Source organism: Schistocerca piceifrons, chromosome 9, assembly GCF_021461385.2.
Source record: "Schistocerca piceifrons isolate TAMUIC-IGC-003096 chromosome 9, iqSchPice1.1, whole genome shotgun sequence".
In the NCBI taxonomy this organism is placed as follows: domain Eukaryota; kingdom Metazoa; phylum Arthropoda; class Insecta; order Orthoptera; family Acrididae; genus Schistocerca; species Schistocerca piceifrons.
In genome coordinates this window covers 160,176,508-160,200,029 of record NC_060146.1, presented here as the reverse complement: position 1 = coordinate 160,200,029, position 23,522 = coordinate 160,176,508, and the positions used below count along the sequence as shown (strand labels likewise).

Sequence of the window (23,522 nt, the reverse complement as noted above, 5' to 3'; positions counted from 1 at the left end):
CCTCAAGTCGGTCCAGGAAAGTGCATGCCCAGTTAAACAGTCTCCAATGACGGCAGCCACTCATTAATGGTAAATTTGTGTTGTGATGCATGCATACCTGTAGCATGTTGTCAACATTCATCACACCCTCGAGCGAGAACACAGGCTCATAGGTGAAGAGGACACTCACTGTGAAGCTTCAGTCTGCAGCAGATTCCTGCAGAAACCACCACACAAATCCCATGTGTTTGTTGTAGTCCTCTGGTTGCAATGTCTGGACACATTGAAAATGAAACAGATGCAGTCCTTCGTTGTATGCAATGTGCCACAAAAGATTGGGGGATATCAGTGGTGCAGGAAACACTCGTGTACTTGTTGATGGCGTACATTGCACCCTTTCGAAAATGCTTTCTTCCACTGCAATGGTCTGTGTTGTTCGTTGGCATCCAGCATCCAACTTGTGCACATGTAATGAGCTGTTTTAACATAAGTGGTGATGCAGGGTAGCGAATAATGTGTAGCATGGCCTCTTGCTATTGGGATATTTCTCACAATAGAGTTGCACAGCTTTTTGTCCATTTCAGTTGATTGTACCATAAATCAAGTGCATCTCAGCCATTTTGTGCTATGAGTAGCTAGCCATGTTACTCCCAATGCTTCCACTGCATGAATGCCGATGGTCTCTGTGTGCTCTGCCTGTGTTTGTATACCGACGCCCTCTTGTGACCCTAGCGCCCTCTCATGGCATTTGCGAACCCTGCATCGGTGCCATGAGGGTGAACATGAGCTGGAGCATGCATGTATGCAGTGTGTTATTAATACACATTATACAATGTGTAGATTATGTAGCAAATTTAATAATTTTTAACATTGTTTATGTCCACTGATGTTAAAAAAACTAGTGTGTCTCAAAAGAAAATTTATATTTGAAGTGTCAAAATAAAATAGAGGTTGAAGTCCATCAACAAAATCTTTATTTATTATTGAAATATACAGTTTAAGAATTTATTTCTTACAAATAACTTCATTTAAATGCAATTCAGCCAACAGCACTCTTTTAAATTATGAACAAACTTTTTCATGAAAGCTCAGCATGTAGACAATGGCATGGCTAGTTGGCTTCACTTCACTATGGATATTTTCTTTCAGTTGGTCCAGAGAAGTCAGATTACTGACATATGCTTTAGATCTAACTGATCCCTATAAGAAAAAATCCATGGGGCTCAAATGTGGACTGCATGGTGGGCAATTTAAGTCACCCCTCCAGGAGATCAATTCACCACGGAAAATTTCATGAACTCACAGTATAAATTCATTGTATGTGTGTACTGTGGCTCCATTTTGCTGAAATCATTACTTTGGTTATTACCAGGAAAGTTTTGCAATTCTGGCACCAAACAGTCATTTAACATCGTCATGTAATGTTCCGAATTCACTGTAACTTCACCAACACTCTCATTCTCAAAAAAGTATTGACCAATTATTCCTCAAGCTGACATCATAGCCTATACAATAATTTCTGGCATGTGAAGAGGTTTCTTATGCATCTGTCTAAGATTCATGTCATTCCAGTAGCAGCAGTTTTGCTTATTTATTTGAATGTTCAGGTGAAAATGAGCCTTGTCAGAAAAGAAGATGACATTAAATGATGGAAACTCAGTCACATCATTAATGAACTGCAGCCTATATCTGACATCCTGAGGCTTTAATTCTTGCACCAATTGGATTTTGTAAGGGTGCAGTTTAAGATCTTTTTGCAGAATTCAGTGCAATCATGATCTATGCACATTTAAAGAACTTTCACACTTATGAATGGAGAGGTTATGACTGTTACAAACAGAGCAATTTACGCTCTCTACAATTTGCTCATTCTAGATGACCTTTGTCATCCAGATTTTGGTTTGGTCAGTTTTAAACTAGTCTCTTCAAATGATCTGATACACTTCTGGTTAAGGGGAACACTTTGAGCATAATTTACATTATGCAAGCCATGATCACTGCAACATTTCCCCAGTGCTACATTTTTGCAAAATTCTCACATGGACCAAGCGGTCCACTCCTGAGCAGTGCTCCATATTGATCAAATTCCTGAAGGCCAAGCAAATGATGAACATAAACCCCCCCCCCCCCCCCCCCCCCCCCCTAAAAATTGTTGTGCATGCGCAGAGAGCTCTTCAAGTATATATGTTCCACTTCTTACTTCACCCTCTTAGGAGGCAGACTCTTTTTTGGGAAAAGAAGAAAAAGTAGCCTCAGGGTTCAAGCTATCTCCATACCAAATTTCATTGAAATCCGTTCAGTTTACTTTGTGAAAAATGACAGACAGAGTTACTTTCATATTTATTTTTATACATGAACGTATAATGTTTGTTTCAAAACAATCAAATACAAGATGTATTCACAAGGCATCTAACTTGCTTGCTTCCTGCATAAACAAATGAAGTGCAGGGGCCTTTCCTTGGTGGAGATGTGAGGGGGGTTTATTTGTGCAGTTGTGAATTTATTCCCACCAGCAGAAAGCTTCAGTTGCCAGTAGTTGGCCTATGAGTGGTAATGTGTAGTGAGCCTTCCTCGGTTTTCAATAAATCATAAATTGATAGAAAAAGTGAGCAGTGATTAAGCATCAAATTTTGTCAAAACATTGCCAAACTATTTGCAAAATTCAACAGATCTTCAGTGACAGTGCTGTGAAATACTCATGAATAAATAAGTGGTACAACTGCTTCAAAGATGGGTGGACATCAGTGGACAATGAACTGTGTTCAGACAGACCCTAAACAAAATGAAATGACAATGTCACTGAGCAACTGTGACCTTTAAAGAGCATCATATATCTGTACAAGGACTTGTGAACAAGATAGGGGTAAGCATCAGTTTGGTACATTCAAATTTGACTAACAGTTTGTGCATGAAGAGTGTGAGAAAAATTTGTAGCAAAACTGCTGACAATGGAGCAGACACAACATGATCTAGATATCACACAGGACATACTGGAAAATGCAAACAGTAACCCAAATTCCTGAATACTGTGATCACAGATTATGAGACATTGGTTTATGGATGGATATCTTGTTGGATTAGGTCATGTTGAACATCTTCTTCAACTCTCAACTAACAATGGTGCATCACAAATACTCACTACAAGGACAAACTGTTACTTGGAAATACTACCAGGTGCTCACTCGTCAGCTTCATGTTGTTGTGCAGTGTAAATGGCTGGATCTGTGGGTAGCAAAAACTTGGAAGCTACACCAGAATAACACACCCAGCCATTCTGTGCATCTGATTCAGACTTCCTTTGTGAAACACAACATTCCCACAGTTAGTCATGCTCGCTACTCATCTGTCATGGCTCTGTGTGTCTTTATCTATTTCTCAAGCTGTTGATGCCCCTGAAAGGAACACCATTTGAATTATATGGAACATCACATGGAGTGGCTGGATTAGCTGGTTACCATTCCAAAAGGTGTCTTCTTAAAGTGTGTCTAACAATGGTGGAAATGGTGGGTGAAGTGTGTTCATTGTCACAGAGACTACTTTGAAGATGATTAAGACTCTGCACCTCTGTATCAATAAACATATTTCTGCTAACCAAAGGTTTGACATTTTTTTAACATGCCTCTTAATTTAAATTTTCATATAAATTTGACTACTGCATCTTTCAGCTGTTTTCATAGGGCATTATGCTGAAGGGCTTTTAACAGATGAAATAGCATTTTACTGCAATTAGTAACATCTTTCTGAGGAGCATATGATGTATGCCATTAAAAATATTTTTATTCTGTTCATGAACATTTACACTTGTTCCTTCGCAAATCTAGAGCAAATAGCTGCAACTGTGTTTTCAAAAACACTCTACCAAAATAAGTGATACATTGTACTCATGAGGCACACAGATCAGTCATGCTGGACTGCTTTTATTCATGGCTGCAATAGATGCTAGTAAGCAAGTTACATAAACACTTAAGTACATAAGGCTGCATTTGTGTTGTGCTTTGTAACATTTAGCTTTTGCTAGCACTTTAACTATGGCATTATCTGTCACATATAGCCACAGAGAAAGCTTGTTGTGGTGATAAATCCTGCAGAATACTACAGCAATACAGTCAAAAGTAAAAGTTGAAACTTCTACATAGCAACAAACACTGCAAATTCTGGTGCCAACCTACACTGTGTGATAATACTAAGCAAAGCATAAGCTTTCTCCTCAAAAGCTGAAAATATGTTTAATGAGGTCTTACATAATGCATCCTGCAACACTTATATACTCGTACATATGGACACATACAGTTTCTTGCCTACAAATGCATGCAGTCTGTGGACAACTTACCAGGAACAGTGGGACCAAGATCCTTAATATGAGAGGTGACAGAGGCGGACTTGATGGGAGAACTTGGGTGCCGGATTTCTTACAAGGTGACAGAAATGTAACGTAAATGGTGTGAAAATAAGAAAAAAATATGTCACTAATAAGGACATTAGGAAAGGTCTTTTGAACCATATTTGAATTAAGTGTATGTCAAATGCACAGTTTATTTGACATTAGTAACATTTATATTACAAGCAATGAATTACAAAGATTACTGTACAAAAGAGATACTGTTTAAGCGCATTCATTTAGTAATATTTATTTTTGCTGATTTGCTTGACTTATAGGTAATAGTAAATAAAATTAGTTTTGTATGATATGAATGTTTCCCAGCAAATCAACTGTCCATATTGCTATTAGGTGTTCAGCTGGGTCTAGTCATTTACACTGAGAGCGATAGAAAAAAATTAGTTTTCATCATTCAGACTGATTCAAAGACCAAAGGTAAAAATACCCAAAAACTAACAAATACGTGTTGTCTTTGTCGACTACACACAGTGTACTATGTGCCACACACATCACCAAGACAAAATTTTTAAACAGTGTGCTGCTGTGAGCTTCACTCTCTCCAGAGCTCTCTATCTTCCAACAGGTGGCACCATGGATGCCACCAGAAAATACTTCGACTCACTGTGTGCAAATGTAATGCTCTGTGCATCTTTTTAAGACACTGACAACAAGCTCTGCCAGGGGATCTCAGAAGATTCTCAGTGAGAATGTCCAACTAATCTGATAACAGCTAACAAGTGATTGTACACTGTAACCACTGTCTATGATCTACAGTATTAATGGGAATGGGGAACATTTATTATCAAGGATACAGAGGTTATGTACAAATACATCTATCTTGTAAACAGTGTAAATATGAGGGTAGTTTGAAAAGTTTATGGGATAGCCTCTATATGTCAGCAATAGTGTAATGAGTTTCCTGTGTAGTAATAGGTCAGTATTTATGAGTAAATATGTGACACATTAGTGCTCTGGGTAAAAATCTGTGGTGCCGGCGTGTCTCCGTTGTTGTTTCCTTGTTGTGATTTTTTAAGTTGGAATAAACTGGGATTCAGTGATTACTTACTTTGTATAGGAACATATGAGCCCAAAGGAAATTCACGCTGATTTCCAGAACACTCTGGGGGACTCAGCTCCTTCATACCATATCTTGTGCAGTGTACACATGAGTCAAAATTTGGATGGGACAGCTTAGATGATGATATGCATAGTGATCCTCCAAGATGTGCCACTACCTCAGCAATTATTGCAAAAGTGCATAAAATGGTTAGGGAGGATTGCCAACTGAAAGTGTGAGAAACTAGTGAAGCTGTAATGATGTCGTATGAATGGGCATATGACATTTTAACAGTGGAATCAGATATAAGAAAATAACTGCTAGATAGGTCTTGTGACTTAACACAGGGTCGGAAATATATCAGAATGGAAATTATGATATATTTTTAGAACAACCAACAAGATTTTGTGCACCAATTTGTGACCACAGATCACATTTTGGGCTCACTACTATATGCCAGAGACAAACAACAATCAGAGTGAAACTTCCTGGCAGATTAAAACTGTGTGCCAGACCAAGACTCGAACTCGGGACCTTTGCCTTTCGTGGGCAAGTGCTCTACCAACTGAGCTATCCAAGCACGACTCACGCCCTGTCCTCACAACTTTACTTCTGCCAGTATCTCGCCTCCTGCCTTCCAAACTTAACAGAAGCTCTCCTGCGAACCTTGCAGAAGTAGCACTCCTGAAAGAAAGGATATTGTGGAGACATGGCTTAGCCACAGCGCGGGGGATGTTTCCAGAATGAGATTTTCACTCTGCAGCAGAGTGTGTGCTGATATGAAACTTCCTGGCACATTAAAACTATGTGCCAGAAAGTTGGTAGAGTACTTGTGCGTGAAAGGCAAAGGTCTCGAGTTTGAGCCTCAGTCTGGCACACAGTTTTAATCTGCCAGGAAGTTTCATATCAGCGCACACTCCACTGAAGAGTGAAAATATCATTCTGGAAACGATCAGAGTAGTGAAAACAGGGTGATTCAACATTCAGCAAAGGCAATACAGTCAGCAAGAAAGGTCACGGCATTAGTTCCTAGGATGCAAAAGGAATTCTGCTGATAGATTATCTTCCCACTGGTCGAACAATTATAGGACAATACCACACTAACCTCTGGAGCAAATATGTGAAAGATACGTGAAAGGACTGGTTTGGCAAGGAAGAAGTTGTCTTTCATCAAGACAATGTGTGCCCTCACACAAGTTTCATTGCCATGGCAAAAATTTGTGATCTAAGAAGCCGATTGATGCCACATTCATCTTATTCACACAATTTGGCTCCATCAGACTTTCATCTCTTCCCTAAGCTTAAAATTTTTCTCAGTGGATGGAGCTTCTCTTCAAGCTAAAAGCTGATTGCCAAAGTTGATTTTGCAAGCCATGAGGAATCTAACTTTTGAGATGGGATTGAGGCATCAGAACACTGCTAGACCCAGTGCATTAGTGCAAAGGGATACTGCATTGAAAAATAAAAGGTGAGAGAAATTAGAGCTCATACAGGCAGTTACCAACAGCATTTCCGAAGCACCATTTGTGAATGGAACATGGTAGGGGACAATGATAGTGGTACCAGAAGTATCCTCCGCCACTCTCCTTGAGGTGTTACTGGTGTCTGGATGTAGATGCAAACCTAGAGGTAGTTGGTGGTGATAGCTGTGCACCACTGGCAACAACAGTAAAATATTCCATCCTGCAGGTACATATGGTGATGACAAAAGAAAATGAAGACGGAGGGGTCACTGACTGTTCCTTTGCAGTTTTTAAATGTAAGATTGTTATATAACAGTGTGTGTGTGTGTGTGTACAAAGAGGTAAGTCATTTCTTTCTATTCTAATCTGAGAACTTTTCAAACTACCCTCATAAATACGCTCTTGTCTTAACCACCTAATAAATGTTGAAGTGTGTGTGCCACTTCGTACCGGTACAGACACAACATTATCAGCCACAAACATGAGGAAACACTATAATAATTGTCCACACAACCTCGAGGTCAGCAAATCATTTGCTCAATGGGAAGCCACCAACCCTGAATGAACTGGCATACCAACAGAAAATGTAGTCTTAATTTTCTTTTGTCATCATCATATGTACCTGCAGGATGGAATATTTTACTGTTGTTGCCAGTGGTGCACAGCTATCACCACCAACTACCTCTAGGTTTGCATCTACATCCAGACACCAGTAACCACCTCAAGGAGAGTGGCAGAGGATACTTCTGGTACCACTAGCATTGTCCCCTACCATGTTCCATTCACAAATGGTGCTTCGGAAATGCTGTTGGTAACTGCCTGTATGAGCTCTAATTTCTCTCACCTTCCAGTTGTCGTCATTTAATGAAACGTACGTGGGAGGAAGTAATATGCAGCCTGACTTTTCAAAATGTATCCTATTGAAATTTTAACTATAAAGTTCACCTTGACACACACAGGTTGTCAGCTCTTGCATCAATTGCTGATCTTCTGAGGGCTTTGCTATTTTTCCAGCACTGCAGTTTTACTATAGACAAAACACAATCCGTGAACAGCATCAGGAAGCTCCCGAAATTACATACTGCTGCAGAGTCAGCAAAAGAAGATCCCTGATACTGCAAACTGCAAACAGCTCCAGGTGAAAACAATGGTCATCTACAGAGCTGTGGAAACACTGAGGCATCATCATAGAGACACAGGCATTATCACATTGCACAACTAGTCTAATGAGACGTACATATCAGCTGTGCTGAGACCACTGACTGAAACTGTCAGGGGTCTTCTTTCACTGACTGTACTACAGGTAATTTATCTACACACTCTAATGAGCCAAAACATTATTTACCATCTGTTTAACAGTGTGTTGTTCCAACTTCAGAATACAATACAGCAGCGATTGTGTGTGGCACAGATTCAGCGAGTCCTCGGTAAGTTTCCTGAAGTATATGTCATCGAATATTTGTGCAAAAGTCACACAATTCTAGCAAGTTGGGAATCAGTTATTTACAGCCTTCGAGTTGGTGCCCAATAGCGTCCCAGACGTGTTTCTTCACTTCTAGATTAGGTTAATTTGACGGCAGAGACGTTGTCTTGAGTTCACCATCATGCTCCTCAAACTACAGTCACATAATTCTGACCTCGTGACATGAACAGTTAAGCTATCGAAAGACACTGCTGCAGTCAGGGCAAGATACTGAGTGGGCCACAATAATGTTCACACAGTTCACAAGTGTCACGGCACCTCCAATTACGGATGCCCAGATGGATGTCCTCCACAGCATATTACTCCCCCACCAGTCACCTTCTGTGACACCACAAACATTTCGAGCAAAGGCTCTACATCTATATGATAGAGTATCCGGATGTGACACATGTCAGTTTATCAACTGTCCATTCTCTACAATCCTGTATCCACTGCAGTTGTAATCTACGATGTCATAGGGGTTAACACGGGAATATGTATGAGACGTCTGCTATCAAGCCCAATGTTTGACAACATGCACTGAACAGTGTGCTCTGAAGCACTTGCAACTGCACTGGAATTGTACACTATTATCATGTCTGCCTATACAGCTTCACAGAACCGACAAGCCTCTGACTTCCAATTCTCCCACGATGCGAGGACACCCAACACATCGGCTTCTACTTGTGTTTTCAGTATCCTTCAGCCATTTTCCTTTAATATTCACAACAGTAGCTCACAAACAGCCAAGTACCTTTCTTGTTTCTCAAACGCTTGTTCTCAGGCACCGAACTGTAACAAACTGCCCTTTGTCAGAGCCACTTCTGTTGGCCAGTTTCCTCATTTGAGACATGTATCACCACTAGAATATTTTCCCGTTCATCTCAGTTGCACTGATACTCTCTCCTTACCACATCCCGTGCCCCTGTGCTACTGGATGGCATTTGATCTCGTGCAGTGGAGTGGTCATAATGTTTCAGTGCCTCAGTATATTTTGCAAACAGTAACAGTCCTACAACAGTCCCTCTGGGTACCCACAAAGTTACTTTTAATTTTATTTTTTATTTCTTCTGATTGTGGGCAACATGTGAAGTCTGTTCAGTTATCAGATTGTACTTGTTAACAAAAAACATCTCGGTTAACTTTCCGTGTCAATTTGTGGTAGAAATAAAAAATTTGCAACAATACGCTATTGTATTTGTCACAAAAGTAACTGACTGTTACAGCAATTACAGGAATCCACAGATGAGAATGAGAATGCTGCATTAGCACACCAGTGTCATCAGTCTTCTGACTGGTTTGATGTGGCCTGCCGTGAATACCTCTCCTGAGCCAATCTCTTCATCTTGTAGTAGCACTTTCAACCTACATCCTCAGTTACTTACTCGATGTATTACCTAAAGATTTTACTCAGTACAGCTCCCTCTAGTATCATGGAACTCATTCCATGATGTCTTAAAAGTTGTCCTACCATCCTGTCCCTTCTCCTTGTTAATGTTTTCCATACATTCCTTTCATCATCGATTCTCTGGAGCACAACCTCATTCCTTACCTTATTAGTGGACTTAATTTTCAACATTCTTCTGTAAAAACACATCTCAAATGCTTCAATTCTTTTCTGTTCCAGTTTCACCACAATCAATTTTTCACTACCAAACAATGCTGTGCTCCAAATGTACATTCTCAGAAATGTCTTCCACAAATTAAGGCCTATGTTTGATACTATTGACCAAGAAAGCCCTTTTTCACAGTGCTAGTCTGCTTTTTATGTCCTCCTCACTCCGCCCATCATGGGTTATTTTGCTGCCTAGATAGCAGAATTCCCTTAACTTCATCTACTTCAAGATCCCTAGTCCTGATGTTAAGTTTCTAGTTGTTCTCATTTCTGCTACTTCTCATTACTTTCATCTTTCTTCAATTTACTCTCAGTCCATTTTCTGTACACATTAGACTTTTCATTACATCCAAAAGACCTTCTAATTCTTCTTCACTTTCACTGAGGATAACAATGTCATCAGCGAATCTTATTGTTGATATTCTTTTACCTAGAATTTTAATTCCACTCTTGAACCTTTTTTTATTTCCATCATTGTTTCTTTGATGTATAGGCTGAACAATTAGGGTGAAAGACTACATACCTATCATACAGCCTTCTAAATCTGAGTGCTTCATTCTTGGTCTTGCGATCTTATTGTTCCCTCCTGGCTCTGGTGTAAATTGTATTTTACCCATCTTTCCCTATAGCTTACCCCTATTTTTCTCAGAATTTCAAACATTGTGCACCATTTATCACTGTCGAATCCTTTTTTCAGGTTGACAAATCCTATGAATGAGTCTTGATTTTTCTTTAGTCTTGCTTCCATTATCGATAACAATGTCAGAACTGCCTCTCTGGTGCCATTACCTGTCCTAAAGCCAAACTGATTGTCATCTAACAAATCCTCAATTTTCTTTTCCATTCTTCTGTACATTATTCTTGTCAGCAACTTGGATGCATGGGCTGTTAAGCTGATTGTGTGATAATTCTCGCACTTGCCAGATCTTGCAATCTTGGGAGTTGCCAGTATGATGTTTTCCCGAAAGTCAGTTGGTGTATCGCAAGATTCGTATAATTTACAAACCAACATGAGCGGTCATTTTGTTACCACTTCCCCTAATGATTTTAGAAATTCTGATGGAATGTTCTCTATCTCTTACACATTATTAGATCTTAAGTCTGCCATAGTTCCTAGAAATTCCAATTCTAGTACTAGATCCCTTATCTCTTCTATATCAACCCCGGTCTCTTCTTCTATAATGCTATCAGACAAGTCTTGCTCCTCATAGAGGCCTTTAGTGAGTTCTTTCCATTTATCTGCACTCTCCTCTGCATGTAACAGTGGAATTTCTGTTGATTATCACCTTGCTTTTAATTTCACTGAAGGTTGTTTTGACTTTCCTATATGCTGAGTCAGTACTTCCGACAATCATTTCTTTTTCAATTTCTTCACATTTTTCATTGAGCCATTTTTTCTTAGGTTCCCTGTATTTCCTATTTATTTCATTCCTAGGTGACTTGTATTTCTGTATTCCTAAACTGACATGAACATTTCTGTACGTCCCTCTTTCATCTATCAGCTGAAGCATTTCTTATCTTACCCAAGGTTTCTACCTAGTTACCTTCTTTGTACCTATGTTTTCCTTTCCAGTTTCTGTGATTGCCTTTTTTAGAGATATCCATTCCTCTTCAACTGAACTGCCTACTGAGCTATTCCTTATCACAGTATCTATAGCCTCAGACAACAGCAAGTGCATCTCTTTGCCTTAATATTTCTGTATCTCACTCCTTTGTGCATTTATTCTTCCTAACTAATTTCTTATGTGTCAGCCTACTATTAATCAATATTAAATTGTGATCTAAGCTTGTATCTGCTCCTGGATATGCCTTAACAATCCAATATCTGTTTTTGGAATCTCTGCCTGACCACGTTGTTATCTATCTGCAATCTTCCCATATCTCATGGCCTTTTCCAAGTGTACCTCCTCTTTTTGTGATTCTTGACCAGAGTAATCAATACTGCTTGATGAAATTTATAGAAGAACTAAATCAGTATTTCTCCGCTCTCATTCCTAGTACCAAGCCCATATTCTCCCATAACCTTTTTCTTCTACTCCTTTCCCTACAGCCGCAATCCAATTCCCTATGATTATCTCCATTTACAAGTTGATTACCCATTCAGCATCCTCATATACTTTTTTCTATCTCTTCACATTCGCCTTGCGCCATCAACATGTATAACTGAAGTATTGTTGTTGGTTTTATTTTGCTGTCTATTCTGATGAGAACAACTATGTCAGTGAAGGGTAAGTCACTCAGTGCCCTACCTTCCTATTTGTAACAAATCCTACTTCCATTATACCATTTTCTGCACCAGTCCCTGATTTATTGTACCATTACACTTTTCATGATCCTCATCATTGCCCTATGCTCATCTGACCAGAAATCCTAGTCTTCTTTCAATTTCACATCAGTGACCCCCACAATATCTAGGTTGAATCTTAGCATTTCCCTTTTCAGATTTTCTAGCTTCCCTACCACATTCAAACTTCTGGCATTCCGTGCCCTGACTCATGGACAGTATTGTTTCAATGGTTATTCAGCCTGTTGCTCATTATTACCTCACCTTTCACAGTCGCCTCCTGGAGATATAAATGGGTGACTAATCTGGAACCTTTGGCCAATGGAGAGATCATCATGACAGTTTTCCAATTACAGGCCACATCTCCTGTGGATACTCAGTATGTGCCTTTACCACAGTGGTTTCCACTGCCATCAGCATCCTCACACCATTGATCACTCCTGATTCTTCCACCTTCAGGGCAGTTTCCCATCCCAAGGGCAAGAGAGTGCCCTGAACCTCTGTCCACTCCTCAGCCCTCTTTGACAAGGCCGTTGGCTGAATGATGTTTACTTCTATGCCAGAAGTCTTCAGTCACCATTACTGATGATTTTTACTCAAAATTTAAGCAGCAGCAGAGTTCGAACCCAGGATGCTGATGATGTTTGGTTTGTGGGGTGCTCAACTGCGTGGTTGAAGCCAGGAGCAAGGGAGTTTTGATTAGTAATCAAAGATGCTATCCCTAGACCATGGATGGTTACTTTTATACAATCATTACACTTTAAACCATTCCTTATGCATATTCCCAAGAATTTAATTGATGTGACTGCTTCCAGTGGTTGTTCAACAATCCTGTAATCAACCATTGATGGGTTTTGCAGCTATTTATAAAAAAAGGAAGGAAAGAAAGAAAGATGCTGCACACTGCTATTTTTTTGTATGTACTCCCCACTGTATGTGATTTGTTCACTGTTCTTCCATACAAAGACACTTAATTTACCCCAAAAGAGAAAACAAAAGCTGTTTTGCACTTGGCCTGCTGGAGTAGAAATACATAATTTTTCACCTGGAGGCAATGATGACAATCATCGAAAAGTGTAATGGTACAATAAATCAGAAACTGGCATAGAAAACTGTTTCAATTACATACAGCATACTACTTCCTAACCACATACACCTCGCAGAATGACTGGGATGAGAAAATCAGAAACATTATGGGTAATCTAAATGCTTACCAGCACTCATTCTTACTGCATACCATTACTGGATTGAACACTAGAGGAGGAAAATGAGAGTCTTACTGGAAGCCCTCTCTATCACACACACACCATAGGGTGAAATGTCCAACTCTCAGAGATGGGTGTGAATGCATCCCAAATGGAGCAAGGGAAATGGAAACTTTAAATACTTACTGGTTTTTGTAAATCCTATGACATGGGAATTCCTGCAATGTAAATGCAGCCATTCCAGTCATGCTTTCTGACTATAGAAGGTATTTCTCATTATATTCATTTTTCTGTCACTTTAGTAGGCAATCTCATCAGTTTTATAATACGTGCATGTTTTCATTCTAAATTGTAGGTAAGTTAATCCCGAGGAAGGTGCAGATATAGCACTTTGGCTGATGTTATATTTGAGCTCTGACAGGTATGCAGGCATAGCTTATGAGACAAGTTTAGCGTGCCACATGTAGCTTGCATAGATTTTGAGCTGAGATTTAAGTGCATACAGCTCGTAGCAGAATGAGAAAGCCAAGAGTATAGCAAGAACAAAAAGCTACAAAACACGCTCGTATGTGTAAGCAGTTTTGAACTTTGAAAAATATGTTAAAAGTATAATTACATTTGTGTGATAGCCCTGAAAGTTCAACAACAGATTAAATTAATTTCAATTTCACTGAAATAAATGTCATCAAGATATAAATGGAACATAGACGGCAAATTCATATTTTATTCCCTTATTTTGGTGTGTACAGAGTCCTTTGGAGAGACTGCTGCACAAACACATTTTAGCTGTTAATAAGAAAATGTTCTAATGAAGAGGAAGCTAAGTGCCAAGTAATTAATCCCTTACTCAGAAACACTATATAGTAACACAGCAGTCAATGGTATCCGGAATTGTTTAGTGATGACCCCAGCACAAAATGCTATCATCCACTGTCAATGATTCTACAGTTTCGAAAACAAGAGGCACCAGATGGTATAAGTCAAATGGAAAGCACTAAATTTCTGTGGAGAATGGGGTGGCAGATATAAGGAATTACTGATAATGTAGAAAAGAAATTATAACTGCAAACAGACTACTCAATATGCAATACAAGTTAGACCTAATGTTACAATAGCTGCACGAGATTGTGCAGAAATTTATTCTTCCATTTTTTAATGTTTCATTTAGAAATATTTAACTAACAAAATTTACAAACGTACAATGCAAAATAAACCATATTTTAAAAAATATATAAATAAATATAAATGTCAGTATGTTTGTATTGTTCAGGTTAAAAGGTGTGTTCATAAAAAAAGGAAGGAGAGACAAAGCAACAATCAGAGTAGATAAAGTCATAATTGGATAAAACAGTAGCAATGGATTGAAGTTCTCCTTCTTTAAGTGCCTTTTAATAACATACAAATAAATATTGTTACATAAAGGTTCCCTGATTAGCAGATTCAGTAACTGCTGATTCTCTTTAAAATCTTTTATTGTTATCAACGCAGAAATGAAACTCACAAATGAAAAAATAGAGAGATAAACAAAAAGAAATCCCAAACTATCTGTTGACAGCAAATGTATATATAAACCAAACTTGACTAAAACATCAGCTCTGAAAATAAGGTATGATAAACATAAGCCAAACTTGACAAAAACATCAGCTTTGAACATGAGACACAGTCAGTAACAGTTTTTTGAAACTTCATCCACTGCTCACAGCAGGCCTGCACTGTTGATTTACCCCCAAGCTGGCACCTTACTTAATGCCTCTAGTGACTCTGTCTGTCACCCCTGAGATGAAAAAATGGTGATGGTCTTTTTATTAAAATTACAAGGGCATGGTGTGGCTAGCCAGTACTTACTTTCAGGAACTCCATTACTGCCAACAGACACATTAAAAGTAGAAACAAACATATTCCAAGTTTTCAGAACTGACAGTTCCTCATCATGGAGGAAAGAGGGACAGGGTTGAGAAGGAGGGATCAGTCACTATGACTTTTGTACTATTACTGTGCCTGTCAGCAGTACTGGAACTTCAGCATCTGAAATAGCAAATGGCCAACTGTTTTGCCTCCTCCTAAGTTTACAGATTCCACAAGTAGTCTTTTTATGTGTGTGTCTGCTATTGTATTATGTTAATTATCTTTTGTTTCTCTTTCTGTGCACTAATTTCATTTCTTCTCAGTATTTTCCTTGCACTCAATTCCTCCCAAGCCTGCACTGGGTCCCAGACCTTTTGTACCAGCCCTCTCTCGTAAAAATCAGGCATTGATCCTTTTTTAGGTAAACCTGGAAGACTGAACAGGGAACCTGAAAGGAAGAGGATGTCAGCTAAAGAATTTTTGAAGGGTGACTGAACAAAATTGTCCTCGAAGACTAAAGAAATTTAAACTAAATATTTTTATCTCGAATGTTTTTGTTACATTGCACTAGTTCAATGATGTCACTGATACAGTGTGGTCGCCAGTGACAAGTTGAACAGGAAAGAGAGAGATTTTGTATGATAGCATACATGCACAAGAAATATATCTTTTTATGGATACTCTTCTAAATTTAATTAGAGATGTTTCTCAGCATCTAAGTGAAAATGTTGTGATTTGCAAACCAAAGACCAAAAACAATCTTTTTGCATGAAAAGTAGTGGAAAAGGAGGGATCAACTGCCTTTGATTTACTATCTGCAACATTAAAAATAGTTGATAGCTAGTTCCAAGTACTTTCACATCTCATATTGGTATACTTTGAGTACCTTAAAATATTTCTGCATTTGGTGATGACCCACATAAGTCACGATTTTCGCTTCCCTCTTCGGAAGAGACTGTCGCATCCACCTAAATAACAATCAAGGTGAACTTATTGTGACAAGCACTGCGGTCTCGTACACCGGATGCGTAGTCTGAACCACCTGAGAGACATTTTGCCATGAAAGTGAGCAAATGTGTTCTTCAGTCAAATATCTAATCACAGCGATTATTTGTAATTTATAAGTCATTAATTTTTAACTGGAAAAATTGAAATGAAACATTTTTAACTGAAAATGTGAGAATTTTTTTCCCCATCAAACTGAGAAAAGTTATTTTACCACATCAGTTACCTTACAAAAATTCCTGTTCCTTTCCTTCTGCACTGTTCAGTTTTTAGCAATTTTCACATCATCAAACTGTGACACTTACAACATTATACTCTCTTGAGAATGCTTGTCACCCGTCTAGCCAGTCTCTCTAATTTCTCTAGTTGCCATCATTTCTCCCATTGCTCAGCAGATTCTGGATGATGTAGAGGCATTGTTTAAAACACAGAATGTTGTTGTTGATGTTGTCACTGTGATCTTCAGTCCCAGGACTGGTTTGTTGCAACTCTCAAAGCTGATGTATCCTATGAAATTATCCTCATCTCTGCCTAACTACTGTGACCTACTTCTACCTGAAACTGCCAGGTTTCATGTTACTATCATCATTGATTATTACAACTAAAGGATTACAATTAAGTTTAAATTTTCTCCCCGACTGTTACTAATTTAATGACACCCGTATTGGCTCCAAAGAAGGAGAAAAACTGACAGACTTCATTTACTGTCCCAAACACTCACTCGGGCAGAGGACCATTGCTTTGCCTTCTGGAGGGAGAAGAGGAGAGGAGGTACAGGGGACCGGGGAACAGAGGAGGGGAGAATTCTCAACTGCAGGAACGGCGCGCAGGCAGGCACCGAGCAACGAGCGAGAAAGCAGACGTGACGACACTTACGCGCGAGTGCTTAAGCTTGTTGGCGGCCCTGTTTACCTGGACCCCCAGGCGGTGGTGCGTGTGGCGTGACGTCTGCTTGACGAGTGCACAAATCAGCTCTGACTGGAGCTCCGGCATGTCGAGGCACTGCTGGAGAGCATTCTGGGCCAGCACCACGTGGTAGTCGATACCCGCACTGTCCAGCGCCACCGAGATGAACAGCTGGCACGACTGCAACACCGACAGCAGACACACGGTCAGCCTCATGCCGACTACTGTGACTGGTCACAATTTTACCTGCTTATCACTCTGGTCAGTACTTACCCACAGCAGGTGCAGCTCACAGCAGATACCACAACATGGTACAGAATTTGGCAAAATTAAATTTAGGATATTTCCCAAACACATTAATATTGTGAAAATTTCTGTGGCCTAGTTATCCAGAAATGAGTGAATGTGTGTTAGAACAAATGTATTGCATAGTGGGACAATAATATGAACAGTTAGTAGAAGTCTAGCTAGCTATCGCTCATGAAAGAACACCAGGTTGTAAACTAGTACACGTTTCTCTAGAATAAACGAAAGTGTTATTTTTATTGAAGGTGGAGGGGGGAGAAAGAAAAGGGAAGGGAAGAAATTGATGATATCAGCTGCATTGAGACTTTATGCGGAATCGGCAGTGACGAGTGAAAATGTGTACTAGACTTTGACTTGAACCGAGGATCTCCCGCTTTCTAGACAGTTGCGTTAACCACTCCACCATCCAGACACATTGTTTATTGCAACTGCATGGACTATCTTGGCACATTCTGCAGCTGACCCATATTTCCACCTAGCATCACCTCTCCGCAGCCCTATCCATGTCCTCCATGGTTCCAGAATGAAAGTTTGGAAGGTAGGAGACGAGATACTGGCAGAAGTAAAGCTGTGAGGACCGGGCGTGAGTCGTGCTTTGGTGGCTCAGATGGTGGAGCACTTGCCCGCGAAAGGCAAAGGTCCCGAGTTCAAGTCTCGGTCGGGCACACAGTTTTAGTCTGCCAGGAAGTTTCATATCAGCGCACACTCCGCTGCAGAGTAAAAATCTCATTCTGGAAACATCCCCCAGGCTGTGGCTAAGCCATGTCTCCGCAGTATCCTTTCTTTCAGGAGTGCTAGTTCTGCAAGGTTCACCGGAGAGCTTCTGTAAAGTTTGGAAGGTAGGAGATGAGATACTGGCAGAAGTAAAACTGTGAGGACCGGGCGTGAGTCGTGCTTTGGTAGCTCAGATGGTAGAGCACTTGCCCGCGAAAGGCAAAGGTCCGGAGTTCAAGTCTCGGTCGGGCACACAGTTTTAATCTGCCAGGAAGTTTCAGATCAGCACACACTCTGCTGCAGAGTGAAAATCTCATTCTGGAAACATCCCCCAGGCTGTGGCTAAGCCATGTCTCCACAGTATCCTTTCTTTCAGGAGTGCTAGTTCTGCAAGGTTCGCCGGAGAGCTTCTGTAAAGTTTGGAAGGTAGGAGATGAGATACTGGCAGAAGTAAAGCTGTGAGGACCGGGTGTGAGTCGTGCTTTGTTAGCTCAGATGGTAGAGCACTTGCCCGCGAAAGGCAAAGGTCCCGAGTTCGAGTCTCGGTCAGGCACACAATTTTAATCTGCCAGGAAGTTTCAGATCAGCGCACACTCTGCTGCAGAGTGAAAATCTCATTCTGGAAACATCCCCCAGGCTGTGGCTAAGCCATGTCTCCACAGTATCCTTTCTTTCAGGAGTGCTAGTTCTGCAAGGTTCGCGGGAGAGCTTTTGTAAAGTTTGGTAGGTAGGAGATGAGATACTGGCAGAAGTAAAGCTGTGAGGACCGGGCGTGAGTCGTGCTTTGGTAGCTCAGATGGTAGAGCACTTGCCCGCGAAAGGCAAAGGTCCGGAGTTCAAGTCTCGGTCGGGCACACAGTTTTAATCTGCCAGGAAGTTTCAGATCAGCACACACTCTGCTGCAGAGTGAAAATCTCATTCTGGAAACATCCCCCAGGCTGTGGCTAAGCCATGTCTCCACAGTATCCTTTCTTTCAGGAGTGCTAGTTCTGCAAGGTTCGCCGGAGAGCTTCTGTAAAGTTTGGAAGGTAGGAGATGAGATACTGGCAGAAGTAAAGCTGTGAGGACCGGGTGTGAGTCGTGCTTTGTTAGCTCAGATGGTAGAGCACTTGCCCGCGAAAGGCAAAGGTCCCGAGTTCGAGTCTCGGTCAGGCACACAATTTTAATCTGCCAGGAAGTTTCAGATCAGCGCACACTCTGCTGCAGAGTGAAAATCTCATTCTGGAAACATCCCCCAGGCTGTGGCTAAGCCATGTCTCCACAGTATCCTTTCTTTCAGGAGTGCTAGTTCTGCAAGGTTCGCGGGAGAGCTTCTGTAAAGTTTGGTAGGTAGGAGATGAGATACTGGCAGAAGTAAAGCTGTGAGAACCGGGCGTGAGTCGTGCTTCGGTAGCTCAAATGGTAGAGCATTTGCCCGCGAAAGGCAAAGGTCCCGAGTTCGAGTCTCGGTCGGGCACACAGTTTTAATCTGCCAGAAAGTTTCAAGTTTCCTCCATGGTTGCTGATTTTAGATTCCTGCAGGGGGTCAAAAGATACTGTGCATCCAAATGAAGGTTATGGATTCATTGCCCATCAAGGCGAATCAATTATATGAATGTATGGCTATTTTGGACATGTCTGGAAGAATAGACACCACATATTCATATAATAAATCGAGGTATTAATGAGGTAACAAAGAAACTAACAATCTGATTAAAGAAAGGAAGAGAAAGTAAGAAAAATACATAATTATTTGATTATCTGTGAATCTGAATGGTGAAAGCAGAGCTGCTACAGTTGGATACAAAATTCACATCGAATTGAATATAAATGATCTACTGTTCAAAGGCTCCAGAAGGAGGAATCAAATAATAGCAAGCCTGTGTCTCAGCATTTTCATTGGATCCCAGATGCACAGTGACATCTTTCATTGATAAAATCATATAAAAATAATGTTAATATCAGACATTTTGTCATGAGCTGTCTGTGGTTGAAGCTTCAAGATTCAAGGTATTTTTACTGACAATACACCACCTTCAGCCACAATGTTTTATTATTCTCTGCAAGTTTAGCATGTTTTGAAATTACAATTCCATTTCAATGGCTTTCGATTTACACCTAGTAGTAATGAAAAACACAGCTATTCCAAATCATTCACTGAATGTGAATTTCATGACATCAGCTACAATGGATATAAGTGTATTACCCAATCAGCACACGTAAAAAATTGTGCTGTGCTGTGACTTGAACCCGGATTTCTGCTATCCGAGCACTCGTCTTAATCACTTGAGCTATCCATGCATGCTTCCTGGCCCAACCAAAAGCCTACATGTCACAATCCATGTGCTTAAAACATAGCCTTATGTACATCTCCCTTTTTAAGCTTGTAACATTACTTGATTCCCATTTAGGGAGAATGACACTACCAGCATGAACTTTCATATGTCACAGCTGGGTAATACATCTATTCCCACTGCATCTAATGTCTTGAAGTTCTCATTCAATGAATAATTTGGAATAACACTTCATACAGCTGCTAACTGTCAAATCATATGTAGGAGATGGATTCCAGAAGTTTCCGGTCAGACCTTGACTACAAGTGTGAAGGTTAAAGTGCCTTTGAGGGAAGCTAGCAACATCCGTCAGTAGATGCACACATGAATTGCAGCCTGCTACTAGCCTCAGTTAAATGGTGGCACTCATTTGAGCAAGAAGATTCTTGCTGCTGTGGTGCAACAGACAAAATCGAGTACTGTGCAGTGACAAAGTTTCAGACATAAAAAGGATTTGCACCAGCTGAAATCAAAGTCTGCTTGGATGGTATTTATGATGATGCTTCCTCTGCATACTCCACAGTGAAGGAATGATATAAACAGTTCAGTCCAGGCAGAGAGAGCATTGCTGATGATTCACATGTTGGTTGATCTGTTGAGGTGGTGACTGAGGAAACCATCATTATTGTTGAAAGTGAAGTTCTTAGTGACAGTTGGTTGAAACTCAAGGAAACTGCATCAAGATTAAGTCACCTAAAAACAACAATTCTCTGGATCATGCATGATCATTTGCACATGAGAAAGGTCAGTGCAAGATGGGTGCCTAGGCTTCTCTCTGCACTGCAGAAGGAGCAGCACGTGCACCATGTTTTCGGAGTTGTGCCACGGCAACCAGAAAGAACTACTGGAATTCATTGTTACAGGGGATGGAAATATGATTCTTTATTGTGATCCTCAGTCAGCAAGAGAAGCTGTCAGATAGTGTAAACCAGGTGAAGCTCCACCAGTTCACAAAGAAGGTCATGGCAACAATCGTCTGGGATTCCAGAGGAATTAGTTGATCTCAAGAAAGGAATACCACTGTGAATGAACAATGCTATGCTTCACTTCTTCACAAACTACAAAACTCTATTAAACCTAAGGGGCAAGGAAGGCTGTCACATGATGTATATCTTCTCCACGACATGCACCAGTGCACGTGGTGGCAACTGTGAAAGGCAAAGTAACGGAATGTGGCTTCCAGGAGATTGACCACCCATCCTGCAGTCCAGATCTAGCCCCAAGTGACAACTGTCTCTTCTCCAAACAAAAGAAAGATCTTCAAGGAAAGAAATTTGATGATGATGATGAAGTGAAAGCTGCTGTAATAGGACGTTTTGCCAATAAAAAATCATATTACTTTTTGAAAGGCACAGAGTTGTTAATTCACAGGTGTGAAAAGTGTATTGAAATAAAGGGTGATTACATTGAAAAGAAGCATCACTGTTTTATTTTTACAGCTTTAAAAATGTGTCAGGCCAGAAACTTCTGCAACCTACCTCGTAAGTTTCATAAGCTGAACAGGGCATATGATAATAAAAATGTCTTGATTCCCACTGGCAGTGTCATTCTCTCTAAGTGGGTACCAAGTAATGTGAGATTAAACAGGGAGACATACATAAGATTATATAAGAATGTCTTTGTACACCCATATTTAAATTGGATGATGGTGGGACATCAGCTTGTATAATTTTTATTAAAAATGAAACTCCTCTAGCCGTACTTACGATTTCATATTTATTTGGCTACTAGTTTCGAGACTGCGTCAATGCCATCTTCAGGCCCATACACTTTGATGATATCAGTTGTGTGTGGCTGAGTACTAGAATTCTGCGGTGAGACCAATATGTGCTTCACGTGGATGGCGGGCAGTAACTATTGCCACAACAACACTAGTTATTGCCTGCCATCCATGTGGAGCACGTATTGGTCTCACCGTGGACTTCTAGTACTCAGCCACACACAATCGATGTCATCAAAGTGTACGGGCCAGAAGATGGCGTTGACGCAACATCAAAACTAGTAGCCAAATACATATGAAATCTTAAGTACAGCTGGAGGAGTTTCATTTTTAATAAAAACATAAGAATGTGGACTGTGACACATGGAGATTTGGATCGGGCTGGGAAGTGTGCATGGATAGCCAGAGTGGTCAAGGAGACCACTCATAGTTAGTAGGACATCTGGATTCAAGTCTCATATTTTCATACGTCACTGTGGGTTAATACATCTACCCTGACGTGACAAAAGTCATGGGATATCAATATGCACAGGTGGCGGTATTATCACATATGTAAGGTATTAAGTGCAGTTCATTGGTGGAGCTGTCATTCGTACTCTGGTGATTCGTGTGAAAAGGTGTCCAACGTAATTATGGTTGCACGACAGGAATTAACAGATTCTGAATGAGGAATGGCAATCAGAGGTAGATGCATGGGGCATTACACTTCATAAATCATTAGGGAATTCAGTATTCTGAGATCTACAGTGTCAAGAGTGTGCTGAGAATACCACATTTCAGGCATTAACTCTCACCGTGGACAACACAGTAGCTGACGGTCTTCACTTAATGACTAAAAGCAGCAGCATTTGCATATAGTTATCAATGCAAACAGACAAGCAACACTGCGTGAAATAACTGCAGAAATCAATGTGGGGTGTATGTCGAACATATCCATTAGGACAGTGTGGCAAAATTTGGTGTTAATTGACTATGGCAACAAATGCCTGACACGAGTCCCTTTGCTACCAGCATGACACTGACTGCAGTGCCTCTCCTGGGCTCATGAACATACTGTTTGGACACTGGACAATTGGAAAACTGTGGCCTGATGAGTCCCAGTTTAAGTTGGTGAGAGCTGATGGTGGGGGTTCGAGAGTGGCGCGTACTCCACGAAGCGGTGGACCCGAGTTGTCAACAAGGCACTGTGCAAGCTGGTGGTGGCTCCATAATGGTGTGGGCTGTGTTTGGATGGAATGGACTGGATTCTCTGGTCCAACTGCAGCGATCAT

At 40.5% G+C, this 23,522-nt stretch overlaps 1 protein-coding gene across 1 annotated transcript in view; it reads right to left on the bottom strand.

Moving 5' to 3' along the window:
* The window catches only part of LOC124717037 (uncharacterized protein CG43867), a 594,156-nt gene that overhangs the window by 71,141 nt on the left and 499,493 nt on the right, over positions 1-23,522 (bottom strand). Inside the window, exon 17 of the mRNA XM_047243692.1 lies at positions 17,170-17,379. Coding sequence (XP_047099648.1) covers positions 17,170-17,379 — 210 coding nt within the window. The remainder of the gene's footprint in view (positions 1-17,169; positions 17,380-23,522) is intronic.